The sequence below is a fragment of the Somniosus microcephalus genome, chromosome 1 (genome assembly GCF_052327205.1).
Source record: "Somniosus microcephalus isolate GS21.2 chromosome 1, FLI_Smic_1.0, whole genome shotgun sequence".
In the NCBI taxonomy this organism is placed as follows: domain Eukaryota; kingdom Metazoa; phylum Chordata; class Chondrichthyes; order Squaliformes; family Somniosidae; genus Somniosus; species Somniosus microcephalus.
This window is the reverse complement of record NC_140987.1, coordinates 51511414-51529815: the sequence shown is the minus strand read 5'-3', so window position 1 is coordinate 51529815 and position 18402 is coordinate 51511414. Positions and strand designations below refer to the sequence as shown.

At 47.9% G+C, this 18402-nt stretch overlaps 1 protein-coding gene across 5 annotated transcripts in view; it reads right to left on the bottom strand.

Annotated features, from left to right (window-relative positions):
* Positions 1-18402, bottom strand: part of LOC147124065 (storkhead-box protein 2-like) — a 348039-nt gene that overhangs the window by 89333 nt on the left and 240304 nt on the right. Inside the window, exon 2 of one of the 5 annotated variants that reach the window (XM_085980468.1) lies at positions 17695-17752. The exons of the other annotated variants lie outside the window; for them this stretch is intronic. Within the exon in view, the coding sequence (XP_085836594.1) occupies positions 17695-17698 (4 nt within the window). The 5' untranslated portion in view covers positions 17699-17752. The remainder of the gene's footprint in view (positions 1-17694; positions 17753-18402) is intronic. 5 annotated transcript variants of the gene reach the window in all.

Below are 18402 nucleotides of genomic sequence, written 5' to 3'. Positions count from 1 at the left end.
GAATGGCCTACTCCTGCTCCTATCTTCTATGTTTCTATATAACAAACCTTACGTATTGGAAAGTATAGTTTCCAATAAACTAAATTTAGGTATGAAGATTTAGCATTCCCTTACTCTTCTGTGCATTATTTTTAGGCAAGCATGAAACCATTTAAAATAACCCAGTTTAAAATCTCATCTGAAGGCCAGCACCTTCAACAATGCAGCATTCACTCAGTATTGCCGGGGATGTCAGCCGAGATTATGAGCTGAAGTCCCGCCACGCATTTGAACTCACAACCTCATTATTGTGTTTCCATACCACTCATGTAACACATAAGCTGCCAGTTGAAAGTCAGTAGCTTTTTTGGCAGTCAGGTTTAATGCCGTAAACATAGAGATCAGGGTGAATATTTTAATATCCTCTCAATGCGTTAAATATGTACAGAGTTTCTAGGGGTCGGTCATTCTGTTTTCTGCATTTTTGAAAAATAAAAAAAGACTTGCATTTATGTAGCGTCTTTCACATCCTCAGGACGTCCCAAAGCGCTTTACAGCCAATGAAGTACTTTTGAAGTGTGGTCACTATTGTAATGTAGGAAACGTGGCAGCCAATTTGCGCACAGCAAGCTCCCACAAACAGCAATGTGATAACGACCAGATAATCTGTTGTAGTCATGTTGATTGAGGGATAAATATTGGCCAGGACACCGGGGATAACTTCCCTGCTCTTCTTTTACGTCCACCTGAGAGGGCAGGTTGGGTGATTGGGCAAAAGCATGGCAGATGCAATATAACGTGGATAAATGTGAGGTTATCCACTTTGGTGGCAAGAACAGGAAGGCAGATTATTATCTGAATGGCAATAGATTGGGAGAAGGGGAAGTGCAACGAGACCTGGGTGTCCTTGTGCACCAGTCGCTGAAGGTAAGCATGCAGGTGCAGCAGGCGGTCAAGAAGGCAAATGGTATGTTGGCCTTCGTAGCGAGAGGGTTTGAGTACAGGAACAAGGATGTCTTGCTGCAGTTGTACAGGGCCTTGGTGAGACCACATCTTGAGTATTGTGTGCAGTTTTGGTCGCCTTATCTGAGGAAGGATGTTCTTGCCATGGAAGGAGTTCAGCGAAGATTCACTAGGCTGATACCTGGGATGGCAGGAATGACATATGAGGAGAGATTGGGATGATTGGGCTTGTACTCGCTGGAGTTTAGAAGAATGAGAGGGGATCTCATTGAAACTTATAAAATTCTGACAGGACTGGACAGACTAGATGCAGGAAGGATGTTCCCGATGGTCGGGGAGTCCAGAACCAAGGGTCACAATCTAAGGATAAGGGGTAGGCCATTTAGGACAGAAATGAGGAGGAATTTCTTCACCCAGAGAGTGGTGAACCTGTGGAATTCTCTACCACAGAAGGCAGTAGAAGCCAATTCATTAAATATATTCAAGAAGGAGTTGGATATATTTCTTAAGGCTAAAGGAATCAAGGGATATGGGGAGAAGGCAGGGACAGGGTACTGAATTTGGATGATCAGCCATGATCGCATTGAATGGCGGAGCAGGCTTGAGGGGCCGAATGGCCTACTCCTGCTCCTATCTTCTATGTTTCTATGACGGACAGGGCCTCGGTTTAGCGTTTCATCCGAAAGACGTCACTTCCGACAGTGCAGCACTCCCTCAGCACTGCACTGGAGTGTCAGCCTAGATTTTTGTGCTCAAGTCCCTGGAGTGGGACTTGAACCCACAACCTTCTGACTCGGAGGCGAGAGTGCTACCTCATCAAGGTGAGGCACACTAGTTTCGGAAAACAGAACCTCCTAATTTCAGGGACCTAGTACCAGCACCAAGCACTCCCAGTTCAAGTACACTACCTGGCAGCAAATCATAGAATCATACCGCATAGAAGGAGGCCATTTGGCCCATCGTGCCTGTGCCAGCTCTTTGAAAGAGCTAGTCAATTAGTCAACTCCCCTGGCGTTTTCCCCATAGCCCTGCCAATTTTTTCTTTTCATGTATTCATCCAATTCCCTTTTGAAAGATACTATTGAATCTGCATCCTTTCAGGCAGTGCATTCCAGATCATAACTCTCCGCGTAAAAAACAATTCTACTCATCACTAATGTTCCCCCTAATTTTTTTGGGTGCATGGTCCATTTAGCGAACTGCGCAGCCCATTCAAAATTTCACATGTACGCAAAATGTCTCATTGAAAAGCCGGTGATCGGCCTGCGCAGGGCCTCCAGACAGCTGCGTGGCTTAACAGGAACATTGCTCATCGCTACCCCCCGCCCCCCACCCCAATTACCTTAAATCTGTGTCCTCTGGTTACCAGCCCTCCTCAAAGCAAAGTAGAGCAATCTTCCACAGCCCCAACAATATGTCTTTGTCCAAACCTTAGAAGAGCTCCTCTTACTCTATCTGTGTGACATTTTCATTTCCTACAACAAATGTCCTGATAACTTCTTCTCTGAGTGGGATTTCTGGTTTACAGCCATTTGGTGTCAAATTAGGGTCAGCCTTTAATCTGGGGGTAATTTTGCAAAGCTCCACACCCTGTAAAAGTGATAGTGGAGACACGGCTACAGCAATGTGGCCCCAATTTTCCAGCTTGCACTCGCCGCTAATGAGACTCAGCACCGAGAGCAGACCCTCGCAAAATTACCCCCTCGGGCTCCACATCCACCAGCAACTGTATTGAGTCTGCCCAATCTGACTTCACACAGGGCCCTTTCAGCCAGAAGAAAGGACATTTTCCGCCCATCAGTGTGAACCATAAAACTGTAGAAGTATACAGCACAGAATGATGCCATTTGGCCAATTGTGTCTTGCTGGAGAAATCCTAAACAAATCCTCCTGCTCTCTCTCCAGAGTTCATCGGAACCAGTGGTCGGCATGTTTCTGAAATTGAATCATGGGGTTTTGATTGCTGCTTTACTATATGAATAAAACTTCACCGATATGAGTTTTATTTCATCAAATATTACAAAGAAGTAACCTGCTACATTGGTTCCTGATCCCCAAATTTAAAATTCTCATCCGTGTGTTTTAATATTATTTGGAAATAAAAAGCTGGTATCAGTAAAAAGAAAGTGACCATAAACACCCAACTGGCTCACTAATGTCCGTTAGGGAAGGAAGCCTGCCATCCTAACTCAGTCTGGCTTATGAGTTACACCAGTCCGACACCAATGTGGTTGTCTCTTAACTGCGATCTGAAGTGGCCTATCAAACCACGACATAGAATAACACCTTCACCGTCAAAGTCCTGGAAGTCCCTACCTCATTGCATTGGGGGAGTACCTTCACTACATGGACTGCAGCAGTTCAAGAAAGTGGTACATGGTCATTTTTCTGGTGCCTGCCGACAAATGCAATGGATCAGGAAGGCCCATCACCACCTTCTCAGGGCAACTAGGGATGGGCAATAAATGCTGGCCATGCCAGGTACACCCAAATACTGAGAAATAATTAAAAATAAACTCCACCTTGTTGAACAACATTTGAGGTATGCATTGAGGGCATCAAGGGCACAGTAGTACCACCACTGACCGAGCTGCCAGACTGGGTTTATGGCTGGAGGCGAGAGAACTAACATGAGGGAATAACCTTCACTGGTGATTGCATAGTGTCCAACTCCATTCATAATTCCTCAAGATAATAAAGCAATCCGTGCCCACATGCAGCAAAACTTGGACAACATACAGACTTGGACTGATAAGTGGCAAGTAACATTCACACCACACAAGTGACAGGCAATGACCATCTCCAGCAAGTGACATTCAATGGCATTACCATCTCGGAGACCCCATCTGGGGTCACCAATGACAAGAAGCTCAACTGGACCAGGCACATAAATGCCATGCCTACTAGAGCAGGAACAAATCAGAAAGTGTGACGGAATACTCTCCACCTACTTTAATGGGTGCAGTTGCAACAACACTCAAGAAGCTCGACACCATCCAGGACAAAGACGTCCACCTCATCCTCTAGTCTCAATGTTCATCCCCTCCACCACGAGCATACCGTGGCTACACTGCGTACTATGTACAAGATGCACTGCAGCAACTCCCCAAGGCTTCTTCAGCAGCACCTCCCAAACCCGAAACCTACACCACCTAGAAGGACAAGGGCAGCAGATGCATAGGTACATCACCACCTCCAAGTTTCCTTACAAGTTGCACACCATCCTGACTTGGACATATATTGCCTGCTGTTCCTTCATAATCACTGGGTCAAAATCCTGGTAGCCCCTATCTAATAGCAATGTGGGGGTACCTTCACTGCACGCATTGCAGCAGTTCAAGAAGGTGGTACATGGTAATTTTTCTAGTGCCAGCCCACAAATGACCAGATTTATTGAATTCACATTTCATAACCAGCCATGGTGGGACCTGAACTCATGACCTTTGGGTTGCTAGTCCAGTAGCATCACCACTATATTTCCATACACAACTCTCAGTTTTGGCAGCCTGTTCAACTACAGGAGCATTGTGGCTGAACTTAATCCTATTCTCACTTGATATTCGTGCACACGCACCTCCAGCTGGAGTCACTGTATGGAAATCAGGAATGGGAACAGAGGCCAATTTTCTTATCCCTAATCCAGGGGTGCTCAGGCCAATTGTACTGCCTCTACCACCATTTGGTTGAGATCAGTTAACTTAATAGAGACCAAGGGGTAAAAATTGGGTAGCGCTTGGGACGCTACCTTCGCTAGCTTTAGTGCCCCAAAAAAGTTAGCGCCACGTGGCTGATTTTCCCAGGTAGCGCCCCGAAAATGAGGAGGGGCGCTACTGGAAGCGCCCCGCGTCCCTCTTGGGGCGCTGCGAGCCAATATCGCGGTGCTACGTGCCGCGGTACTGTAGAGCTTCCTCACCTTATTAAAGGGGAGGGGCCTGGTGCAGCACGTCCCGGCGCTCAGCTGGGCCACCAGAGATCGGGAGTGCTGGCAAACGAGCCCGGCACTCAAGAGGAGTGCCGGGCTCACAGAGAGCAGCTGGCACCCCGCGGGGGGGGGGGCTTCACGGGGGCAGGTGCTGGCAGGCGGCCAGCAACAAAAATGGCGACCCGCCACCTCCCCTTTAACTAGCGCCGCCCGGCCGCAGGTAGGCCCCCCCCTGACCCCATTGGACATGGCGTTCGGCGGTAAATCGGGTGCGCTACCCAATATTACAGCCAGGGCGGAGCGGGGCACTGCACACGGCGATGACGTCATCGCTGGCGGCGCAGCGCCACGCGGCGCTAACGGTTAGCGCCGACGCTAACCTCCTGCTGAATTTCGCAGGAGGCGTTAGCGGCGCCACGCCCAAGCGCTAGTTGATTTGCGCCCCGTTAGCGCTAACGGGAAGCGCAAATCAGCCGAAGTTAGCTCCCCAAAGATCTATCCTGTCACCTTTCTTGTCCAATGTGGCTCAGCTATTCACTGGATAAATTCACGGAGACTTGGTGGAGCATGGGGTGGATATTTGAAACAGCATTTTTCACATACTTTAACAAAATCTACATAATTGTTTTTATTGTGTACATTATAAAAGTAAATACATTTTCTGTTAATATGGTAGAGCTCTGAACTTCAGGTCACTGGCTGCTTTCTCTCCCCCGCACCCCACCGTCACCCCCTCCTCGCCCAGGGGCAAATTGTAACATCTCTGCTGTCATCTCTGCAGAAATGAGCTACTTCAGTGCATACCAATAAAATGAACCGGGGACCTTTCTGGTCTGTATAACTCTCTTAACCGGCAAAATTCGGGAGTAGGTTCAGGTAAGTTTTACTGTATATTAGTGGCCGTGTAACCGGGGTTCCTGGATCTGTGGCCGTGTAACCAGGGGTTCCTGCACCTGTGGCCGTGTAACCAGGGGTTCCTGCACCTGTGGCCGTGTACGGGGCTCTCGTACCTTGGTAAGTACTTGGTAAAAACTCCGGACTTTTTGATCAACCGGCACCACGCCGGTCCCGTCGGTGCCGGATAAAAAAGAGTTTCCTGTGCTACATTGGACAGTGTACTTTTCCATTAAGCCATTAGTGAAACTGGATCCAATTTTTTTAAATTAAAAAGCAATGTACAGTTTTGGAGCAGTCTTTCGGCCTGGTTCTAATTGAGGTGTCAGCCTCAGCTCAATGGGTAGCAATCTCGCCTATGAGGCAGAAGGTTGTGGATTTAAGCCCCGCTCAAAAGGCCTGATCACACAATGTAGGCTGTAACTTCAATGCAGTACTTAAAAAGTAATAAATTGTTGTTTAACTTCAACAGACTATCTGGACATTTATCTCACTTCTGTTTGTGGGACCTTGCTGTGCACAAGTTGCCTGCATTGCAACAGTTCAAAAAGTACCTCATTGGCTGTTAAAAGTTTTGGGACGTCCTGAGGACATGAAAAATGCTATATAAATGCAAGTCTCTTTTCTGTAATGTGCCTCTACACCATTCTGAAACTAATGGCCCCTTTAAATTACTGTACTGTGGCTGATAGCAACTCTGATTTTAGCGGCTGCATTGTAATATAAGTGAGTGAGGTGGTGCTGTTCCCACCCGAGTGGCGGAGAACCACCTCAAGAAGTTGTCTGCACAGCCTCCATCTAGAGTGGTCAATATTTAATAATGTTGCACCTGTACTTCAAAAGGGAGACCAATCTGACCCAGGCAATTACAGGTCCATTAACCCAACATCAGTATCAGGTAAAATAATGGAAATCATTATAAGGATTAGGCTGGAGGAACACTTATGTAGCAATATTTTAAAGAGACAGCTGCATTTAAAAGGCTAAGAACTTGCCAAAAAACAAAATCCTGCACCTCTTTAAGGAGATTACAAATAAAGTCGATAATGGATATAGCTTAGAAAGTAGGAGTAGAACCTGGATAAGTGCTTTTTTAAAGAATGGGAAGTAGAGAGCTCTAGTGAAAGGTATAATGTCCGACTGGAAAGAAATGTTGGGGGAAAAATTTGGTTGCTTTGCGCCTCCCGCTAGCGCTCCGAGGGGGCGCTAACAGGACGCATAGCAACTAGCGCCTGGGTGCGGCGCCCCAACGCCTCCCGTGGAATTCAGCGGGAGGTTAGTGGTGGCAGTAGCCGGTAGCGCCCCCTCCGGCGATGACATCATCGCCCTGCGCAGCGCCCCGCTCACGCCCCGGCCGCAAACTTGGCTCACGCCCCCTGACCTACCGCCAGACGCTATGTCCGACAGGGTCAGGGTGGCGTTTCAGCGGCCGGGGCGATGATAATTAAAGGGCAGGGGCCGGGCGGCCATTTCTTTTGGGGCTGTCTGCCAGCACCTGCCCCCTCTGGCCTCCTGCTGCGGGGTGCCGGCCGCGATCCGTCAGCCCGGCTCGTTTGCTGGCACCCTGCTCCCCGATGGTCCAGCAGGGCCCTGGTGAGTGCTGCGCTCGGCACCTCCCCTTTAATCAGGGGAGGGAGGGCTGCAGTACCGCGGCATTATGTGCCAGCGCGGCTGCCAGTAGCGGCGCGATATTCAACGGGAGCGCCCCAAGAGGGAGGGGGAGCGCTTCTAGTAGCGCCCTGCCTCCTGCTTGGGGTGCTACTATTGAATTTCGGGCTCAGGGCGCTAAAAGTAGCGCCCCGGCGAAGTTGTTGCCCCAAAGGGGGCGCGAGCCAATTTTCCCCCCATTGAGTGTTTGGATGCCTAATATTTCTAAGCTACATAAACAACCTGGATGCAGAAACCAGTTAGAAGTTCATTTAATTTTCAGACATTATCAAAATAAGGAGTGCAGTAGAGCCTACAGGGTGCAGTTTAGAATGTTCAATAGATTTCAGATGAGTAATCAAATATATAAAGCATTATTACATGTTGGGAGAAAAATGTGGGTCATTAAGTTCAACATGAATGGAAGAGAGACTTGAAAGGGACCTGGAATATGCCAACAATGCAGTTTTCCACTTGCTTGGTTACATACATTTTCCCCCAAAAAAGTATGTGGCAAGAAATGAAAATTGTGATTCACAACTTCGAAACAACTGTACAGGTGCAATTCTTTGTTGCTGCCAACGGTGTTCCGCAGTGTAAATGAAGGCGGGGTCACAACACTGGGTATTATTACTGAACTGCTTCTACTTGAAGCAGTTTTTATCATGGAGAACCGAGATATGCAACCTAAATAAAAAGCTCACTGTAATATTAAATCTCATGGATACCAGCGAGAAAATGGTGCATCAGTGCCGGCCATTTATCATCTGGTAATAATGTTAGCTTCCTGCCAATCTGACTTTTAAACATTAACTCAGTTTGACGATGAATTTCAATAGAGCCTGACACACAATTCCAGCTAGTACAAGGCCATGGCAATCAGCAGAGGTTGTTTTGAAGTGTCTTATTGGATAGTGAATATAGTATTAATAGGGTAAATCATCAATATCTGAAAGGCAAATTCAGGAACCATTACAGTACTGTGAGAGATATACCCTCATTTACCCTACAAACCCCACATTAGATCTAGCTGTAATAGGGACAAATACAATGTCTATTTTCAATTAGCTGACTCTAGTTTCATTGACCTAGCTCATTTAAAGTCTGAAACAGTTCCATAAATCAAGAAGCAGAGACAAAATTAAATATTCAATCCTCCACTGTTACTGTTCGAGAAATATTTATTGCACTCTCCCCTTTCCCATAGGGTACGGAGGTCTCTAATGCTGCCCTGACTAAAATCAACTAACTCAGCATAGACCAGGGCTCAATCCTGGAACCTTCCTTGTATGATTCAGCTACTCACTGTGTAAATCTTATGAGCCACTGGCAGCTCCACACCTAGAACTGTCACAGACTTCCCTAATCCACACACTTTAACCAACTGGTTTTTTAAATTAGTTAAGTTTTATTAATAATAAACAGTGAGGATATAATAAAACATTAATTAATTAACGTTCAAATCATGAGTTAATATTTCTACATAAGGAAACAAGCAGTGCGTTCAAACTAAATTTAATTGCAAAATACTGCGGATGCTGGAAATCTGAAATAACAGGCCTGCTGAGTATTTTCAGCATTTTCTGTTCAAACTAAATATATGGCGCTCATGAGAAGAGCCACTGCCAAGATAGCTTGGTTAGGCAAACTCCTAGGGCTCGATTTTTGACAGGCCCGAGGAAGCGGAATTGGAGACATGTGAATTGTTAAAATCGCCAAAAATGGCGGGTGGGCCCGATCCCGCCTCCGAGAAATTTTCCCAAATGCGTGTTTTCTGACCCCCTTTCCATCCCGCCTCCAAGAGATGGGATAGGCCCTTAAGGCCCTTAACAACCACTTAATTGCCTCTATAATCTCATTTTGAGGCCTTTCTGATTTTTAGACATTCCCCCATCCTACACGCCTCCTCTGGAACACGCCAGGTAATGCTGGCAGCCTCACAAGTGGATTGCTTACTCACAGCTGCAGCTCCACCATTACAAAGGAGTTTTCACCAATGATCATTTGCAGGTGGCAGAACTTTGTTGTTTCAGGTCTGGGGAAACTTTTAACAGGCATACTCAGTGTTGTGGAAGTTTGGAGCCTGACACCCATCTGCAGTGTGACCTCCTGGGAAACCCCTCTCCCCACCTTGACCAGAAGCATGGCGACCATTTAATTCCTTTTCTCCTGGACATCAGATTCAGACGCAGAGCAGCCACGGCAGCAGCAGAACCATGAGCAACAGGAGCACCCACAGCAGGAACATCAACAGGAGCGCCAAGCTGCTAGTCACCCACCTGAAGATGCACAGGCCAGAAGGCACTAGCGCGCAACAACATTGCTGCCCGGGATGCAAGGGGCGCACTCATCCTGGCCAGATTTGCTTAGCCTGCACAATCAAACACTTTAGTCTCGCTTCTTCTTACCAGAGCATCGACAATGGACAAGAACCTGTGGAATCCTATCACTCTGACCACCATTCTGACAATCACAAGGCGCCGTAAGCACTCAATGTGAAAGTCCCATTTGCGAAATGACACAGGCCACAACTTCAACAGTTTGCCATCAAAACACTTTATAGTACATTCACAATGATGGCTGGTCCAAAAACAAAACAACACAGCACCCAAATGACTACCCTGGTGACGACTTGTGCTTTATCTTCCTCTTATGCGTACTCCTACGTGGTGCTTCCCCTGTGGCTTCAGCAGATGTGGAGGCCCTTGCTCACTCTCTTGCTGCTCTTGTCTCGATGCCTTTGGCGGGCATCCTCTGGGGTGGCGAACCTGTGCGGGCTCGCCAACAGTCTGCTGCTCCTGCGGCTGTGCAGGGGCTGAGATGCCCATTTCAGTTGGGTGAGGACTCTGGTGGGGCTCTGACTGAGGGCTTTGCTGTGGCATGGTCGTGTGAGCGCTTGGAGAGGAGCCCCCACTTCCTTGTTCTCTGCCACTAACATCCCTCTCATGGGTCAGCCCCACGTCAGAGCTAGCAAGTGGCTTGGCAGCACCTTGCTGCACTGCAGGGGGGCCATGAGGACTCATTTCTGCACTGGAAGTGCTACTCCAGAGGACTTGCATGAAGGTCTGGTTTGTTTGCTCAATAGCTGACCATCGCTCCTCAAGAGATGTCATTCTATTCTGAACAATGACCATGTTTTCAATACCCTGGCGACTAAGCTCCTCCATGGTCGTAGCCATCCTCTCCTCTACGGTAGCCAGCCTTACCATGGAGGTAGCCATCCTTTCCACACAGGTTGCCATCCTTTCCGCGGTGATGCGCTCATGCGCCAATGCCTCCACAAAGGCTCTGCTCATGTTCGCGATGGACTCCTTCATTCGCTCCACACTCGCCGCGACCCCGGAGACAAAACCTGCCACAGACTCCTGCACCTGTCCCTGGAGTTCCAGCACCGCTCTCCTTCTGGATGGACCTGGAGTCACAGGGTCGACATGCAGCGGAGCCAAGCTGGCAGAGTCCTGCGCCCTCCGACGAGGACTCTCCACTGCTGTCCCTGTCTCCACCATCTGCTGATGCCTCACTTGTGAGCTGTGATACACCAGGTGACAACACTACTCTATCTCACGAATATCCCACCAAGATGTGAGTGTCTGCGCTGGTGCTGGGTGCGCTGAATTCTGCTGATGCTGTGCCCTCAGAGATTGCAGCTTCCTCTGAGGAGTCTGGAGGCTCAGGCTGTTCCTCCTGGATAGTGGGGACGGGGGCTTTCGATGGTCCTGTGGGGGAGTAAAGGAAAGAGTCAGAGATGTGAGGCCAAGGTTACATGCACATTGAATATTGCAGATGATCATAAGTCAATCTGTTAGAGCATCAGAATCATTATCAGTGACTCATGCTACGTCAATGAGAGAGATTCCAAACTATTCTGTCACCAGCTTGCTGTGATGCGCCTGTCTGTCTGTCCCCCACTTGGATATCCTCCTCGATCCCAGCAATTTCCAGGGCAGGCTCCTCCCAGGGGGTGAGCTGGGCTACTGAGGGTAGCCCTCCTACTGTCATGGCTCTTTCCCTCTTATTGTGGGCTCTCTTTTCCTGCAATGAGGGACACAAGTGGAGTTTGAATGAAAGAGTGAGTGTAGAGAAGGATACAAAGGACCCTCCCTGTGTGTTGAAAGTTGTTGTTGTCATGGCATCACAGTGATAAGGAGTGTGAGGGCTGCATGGTCGAATAGTTAAGTGAATGTGACCATAGAGAGAGGGGGAATGGGTAAGGGTGCAGGGATGCAAGTGTCAAGTGGGATGTGGAGGAAGAGGTTGGCAAAGCAGAGTGCTGGTGAGGAGAGGCAATGGGGATCAGATTGAGGGTGATGGGAAAGTCATACTCACTTTTCCTGTGCGGAGAAGATCATGAAACCTCTTCCTGCATTGCAGCCAGGTTCTGCGGCTCAGCAAAATGGAGTTGACCTCCTGGGCCACTTGCAGCCACACAGCTTTTGTCTGCTGGGGGTGGCTTTTTTCTCCCTGAGGAAGGGAACAGCACCTCCTTATTACAGCTGGCTCCGTACACCAGAGCTTGGAGCGAGGGCTCATCAAACTGAGGTGCACACTTTTGCTTGATTGTTGACATTTTCCACAATTCAACTCCTTCATATAAATTGCAGAGCCTTTGCAGTCTCCAGAAGAATCAAGGCTGCTTGGAGGCCTTAAATCCAACAGCATTGATGACATCATCAAAGGCGACTTTCTGTATGAAAAGACTCATTAGGCCAGTGGTTCCCACACGCAGGAAATCAATTGCCCAATTAGGGGAAAATCCCACTTTTTCAACACTTCACTTAGGAGTCGGGGTCCTGACACGATTTCCACCTGACACGCCCCAGCCCGCCCACATTGACAAAATCCAGCCCATAGATTGCCGAAGGAGGAAGTATGCAACTTCAGGGATTGGAAATCCAATTTTGTCATATTAACTTATGTGGCCATGTATAGCGTGTGCCTCACCTTTCAAAAAAGGTAATCGGCCACCATGCAGTGAGCCATCAAGGGAACATCTTCTTCTTCTTAGGCAGTCCCTCGGAACCGAGGATGACTTGTTTCCACATTAAAAATGAGTTCTCAGGTGATGAGTCCAATGCGGGACCTACAGTCTCTGTCACAGGTGGGCCAGACGGTGGTTGAAGGGGCGGGTGGGTGGGGTGCTTGGGTTGACGTAACAGAAGGGAACATAACAGATTGTTTAATCACACTTGAATTATTTCTCATTGAAACTATTTTCATTATCTTAGCATAAGCCTTCCACTATTAAAGCACAGATCTACCTACAATTGAGTTTGGCACAATCAACCTAGATTTTCCACATTTATTGGATCTCCCTCTTGTTTCCAGGGGGGGAATTTTCCCAGCCCTGGGGAGGCGGGTATGGAGGCGGGACTGCCGGGAAAATGGCAGAAACTGGGAGCGGGTATTGACCCCGCTCCCAACCTGCCTCCGTGCCATCTTCTCGCGCAGGGACCCGTCTCCTCGGGGCGGGAAGGGGATTAGAGCCAATTAACTGCCTGTTAACAGCTAGTTAACAGGCAGTTTTGAGGCTTTTCCCCATTTTAGGCCTGCAATTGCAGGCTTCCCCACGGCTGCGAACCTCGCCAGGGTCAGCGAGGCTGGCAGTGGGTCTGCGGGGGTGAGAGGGGTCGAAATGTCAGCTGTAGAGGTGAGTGATGGGTGCAAATGTGCAGAGGTAAGTATGAGAGGCGAGTGTAAGGTGTTGGAAAAAGTTTCCTTACCTTTGCTTCTTCCTGCAGGCTTCAACCTTTGAGATTCTAGAGGTGCCTCACCTCAACGGTAGAGATGACAGAATGGCTGCTGCATTCTCAGATGCAGCAGCCATCTGCTTTCTGCTGCGGAGAGAGGTCTTGGTGAGCCTGTGTGCAAGGGCTCACCTTAGAACAGAGATTGTCAGTGTTTGACAGCTTCTCAAAGCTGACAAACGCTGACAATTCATCTGTCAAAAATTTTTCGACAGATGAAGTGTCATACACAGGGTGGGCTTAACAAGACCAATCAAGGGAAAATAGCGTGGGTTGGTCAGATGTCGCTGGGGGCGGGACTGAAACCTGGAAACTAGAAGTCCCGCCTCCAGCACATCTCCATTGAGAAAATCCAGCCCCAGGTCTTTCTGACTGCCCATTGTCTCTATGTACCTTTCCCTCCCACCTCACATCTTACCTTCCTACTTGTCTTTGAAACTAAGAATGATACCATATCAAGGGGGAAAAATTGAAAAGGTAACTTCGCCGGAGCGCTACTTTTAACGCCCCAAAAAAATTAGCGCCCCTCCCGTGGCCAAAATTGAGTGGTAACGCCCCAAGAGGGAAGCGGGGCGCTACTAGACGTGCCCCACCTCCCTCTTGGGGCATTGCGAGGGAATATTGTGGTGCTATGTGCCGCAGCGCACGTCGCGCCGCGGTATTGCAGGCCTTCCTCCCCTTCTTAAAGGGGAGGGGGCTTGCGCAGCGCGACCCGGGGCCCAGTTGGAGCGTAGCCGGCACTCCGCGGGGGAGGGGCGGGTCAGGAGGCCGGGGACGGAAGCGGAGGCAGGTGCTGGCAGGCGGCCAGCAACAAAAATGGCCGCCTGGCACCTCACCTTTAAATAGCGCCACCCCGGCAACAGGTAGGCCCCCCTGACCCCGTCGGACATAGTGTCCGGCAGTAAGTCAGGGGGCACTACCGATGATCGCGGCCAGGGCGCGAGCGGGGCGCTGCGCACGGTGATGATGCCATCGCCGGCGGCGCAGTGCCGTGGGGCGCTAACGGTTACCGCCGCCGCTAACCAGCTGCTGAATTTAGCGGGAGGCGGTGGCGACACTGTACCCAGACGCTAGTTGCTTTGTGTCCCATTAGCGCCCTCTTAGGGTGCTAACGGGAGGTGCAAAGCAACCAAATTTTTTCCCCAAGATTTTTGTCGAGACACTTCATCCAACATTCAGCTTTGATTATCCCAAACTCCTCTTTGTATGTCAAATCATGCTTGAACTGTAGCTCCTTGTTGTGGGGGTGGCTGACCACCTGGAAGGTTTATCTTGTGCTTATTTGTTTTCTTATTATTTTTATCAATTTTTTTTGCCTTCCTGTGGTCTCCATTCAACTATTGATTTGGTTCCCATAGGAACAAGAATGGGAGGGCAATGGTTCTGCTCTGCCTGATGACCACCCATTTTGTGCCAAATGTTAAAATTAGCCCTGCTGTTTTTTTTGCATTTCCAACTGTCTCACTGACTCACTTGTGCATCCCCGACTTCCTTTAGCCCTGAACTCTAGGATTCTCTCCATAAACCTCTCCACCTCTCGCTCAGCTGTGACTCAATTGGCAGCACACTTGAACCCACAACCTTCTGACTCAGAGGCAAGTCCCACTCCAGGGACTGGAGCGCATAAAAAGCTAGGCAGACACTCAGTGCGGTGCTGAGGGAGTGCTGCACTGTCGGAGGTGCCGTCTTTTGGATGAGACGTTAAACCGAGGCCCCGTCTGCTCTCTCAGGTGGATGCAAAAGATCCCATGGCACTATTTCGAAGAAGAGCAGGGGAGGTATCCCCGGTGTCCTGGCCAATATTGATCCCTCAAGCCAACATAACAAAAACAGATCATCTGGTCATTATCACATTGCTGTTTGTGGGACCTTGCTGTGCGCAAATTGGCTGCCGCGTTTCCCACATCACAACAGTGACTCCACTTCAAAAGTACTTCATTGGCTGTAAAGCACTTTGAGACATCCGATAGTCTTTCTTTCTTTCTCCTCCTCATCGAAACCTATAAAATTCTGTCAGGCCTGGACAGACTAGATGCAGGAAGGATGTTTCTGATGGCCGGGGAGTCCAGAACCAGGGGTCATAGTCTAAGGATAAGGGGTAAGCCATTTAGGACTGAAATGAGGAGGAATTTCTTCACCCAGAGAGTGGTGAACCTGTGGAATTCTCTGCCACAGAGGGCGGTGGAGGCCAGTTCATTAAATATATTCAAAAAAGAGTTGGATATATTTCTCAAGGCTAAAGGGATCAAGGGATATGGGGAGAAGGCAGGGACCGGGTACTGAATTTGGATGATCAGCCATGATCTCATTAAATGGCGGAGCAGGCTCGAGGGGCCGAATGGCCTACTCCTGCTCCTACCTTCTCTGTTTCTATGAGATGTTCCTTAAAACCTACCTACCTCTGACCAAGCTTTGGGTCACCTGTCCTAATACCTCTTTATGTGGCTCGGTATCAAATTTTGCCCGACAACACTCCTGTGAATCTCCTTGGGATGTTTTATCATGTGAATGGCGCTATATAAATTCAAGTTGTTGACAGTGTTGTTCCCTGAAGCTTTGCCATTATTTGAGGCACTTTTAATTTGCAGTTAAATGTTCAGATTTTGCCACCAAGCTCCACGTGCCATCCCAGTGGTATTGCAGATTATGATGCTCCACTGGTCCAGTTTCCATTTCTCCATCAGATGCTTGGCAGAAAAAGAGCTGGCAAATCCAACGGCAGTTCACAAGACCAATGAAATAAGGCCCGCCACCCCCGTAACAGGTTAAGTCTATGCATTTATATTTTCTATATTGCAGGCAGCTGAGGGGGGAGGGCAAATGCATCATTGGCTGCACTTTTAGAGCATAAAAGGGCTTTCGCTGAACCGGGACTGCTGGAGCATGCATTAGGTCAGGGGTGGCCAACTCTTTTTAACCTGCCCTCAAAGCCACTGCCAGTTCCTTTCATCTTTTTGCACTTGGGCACAATGTGGATTTTGACTTCGGCTCAGCTTTTTAAACTTCCCAGGCTTGGACGGTGCAAAACAGTGCTCCCTGATTTGTGAATTTAGATTAATTAGCAGCCTTTTTCGACCAGTCTTTCCCGATCCTCCAGGCACAGGAAGTTTAAAGTGCTGAGACTGAAGCTTCCAAGTTTTCTAGCTTTGAAGTAGGAGGAGGAAGAAACAAGGAGGGCTTCATTTTTTTGCATACAGGCGGAGTTGCATTTTCTTTTGTACGAGGACTTGAAAGTTCTCTGTAATCATATTTGAATATATGTACCTGGCTATTCCAGTTCCAAAAAATTGGACATCTGTGCATTAGGCCATGTGAAATCACTAGCCTTTCCAACGCGCACTCCAATACAACTGCTTCAAAACTTTCCATGCTTTTGGTGACCTTTAAGGTCAAATCTATGAGACGTGTGTCATGCAGAAGAAATGCTAGGAAACAGCAGGTGAGGCAGGAACAATAAGCAAGAGAAGGTAACTGGCGTGAAAGAATGAACTGCGAACGATCCTCTGTCACATGCTAATCAAAGGGGGGATTAAATCATACGACAGGTGATTTATTACCTCGCCTGAACAATCACTGTAAATAGAATTCAGGGTTGCAGAAGTAGCACAAAAGTATAAAATTATCACATAAGGCAGGTTTCTGCCATTTCTGAAACCTTATTAAATGATTGCATTACATCGCAAAGCAGAATGATAATACATTGTCCACTGTGCACCATCACACCTGCTTCATCGCCGCCCCATTTGTTACAAAGTAAATGAATGGCTCCGTGTACAAATCATTGCTTTCAGACATGCAGCAATTCTTTTTCATTTTTTATTACTTCAGCTATTCCCCGCACAGCAGCTAGAATACTGGCGGGGGCGGGGGAATTGTCACAGGAGATGGTAAACAACTGTGGGAGGGCATCAATGATCAAAAAGAGCCTTTTAGTCAGCTGTACTGCATGCGACGGAGTGGCTGATGAGGACGACGAGTGATAATGCAGGATCACAGTCACAAAGAATGTCAGCTGGGATTTTAGCTTCCTTTCAGTTCTGAGAAAGGAGAAAACCAGACTGGACGAGTTCAAACAGGGTGTTTTGGGAGAGACGAGCACGAAAGTGGGAGGCGATGGCCTCTCAACTCTGACTTGACAATAAGCACTCAAGTGGTTCGGTCATGAATCTTAGACTTATTCGAGAAAAGCAGCCACACATATCCTTTTATGTTAATGAACCACTCCACTGCATTGTTGAACCGCATCATTTATATTATGGGGCGGAATTGGCAACAGGAAAACATCTGTACAAGATTCAAATCCAACGCATGCGCAGGTAGCAATAAGTAACACTTGCATCTTTGGTAGTCTGGCTGAGACCTTCCCCAATGTTAATAGAAGGTCCCCACAGCCAATGATGGCAAAGGGACATAGCTGGCCTGCACGGGGAGCCAGACCCCAAATACTTGACATCAGAGGCATCCCTGCAGCAGTAAGGGGGCATCAGACATGTTCCATTATCTAGAAGCATGCTGCCTAATTCAAAGGATCCTGACAATACTTACACATCTGCCTTCTTCAGTCTTGAGTTTCTTCGGTAACTCTGGATAGACTTGTTTCAGGCTAGAGCAGAGGAATTACAATCGCCTGTCAATTTGTTTGAACTCACTGTTAAATTAACTAAACACCCATTCAGTGGGTGTGGATTTTTGTTTAGTCTGTTTTCATATACTGTAAAAGCATAGGAAGGGCTAGAGGTAATCTACACATCATTAACTTGTTAACTGCTGGACATATCGGATGTCTGAAACAATCAACACACTGTTAAACTGAATGATTTTGCAGAAGTCTTCCAAGTGCAATTAACATTTTTACTGTCTACTTCTCCTGATTTTGACCGGGGAAGTCAAAACTTGATGGGCAAACTACCACATTATAAACAAAACTGCATCAAAATGACAGCGCTTTAACAAAGGAGGACTGTATTTCAATGGCTTCACAAGACTGTGGGACTCATCAATCACTCCAGTCTCAGCAACAGCTTATTTGGGTAAACTAGTTAATAATTACTATTCTCAGGATTAGGTACCCCTTTGAAATTTTAGACAGCAGCAGTTTCAAGAGAGCGGAATACTGGAGCCTCAATATTTACATATCCCAATTTGGACTCAGATTGATTGGTTGCTCACTGTAATAGCGGTAAGAGCATTCAAAATCTGCAGCCTGATCTATTGGCGTCATAGGCTGGTAAATTCTAAAGTATATATTATATA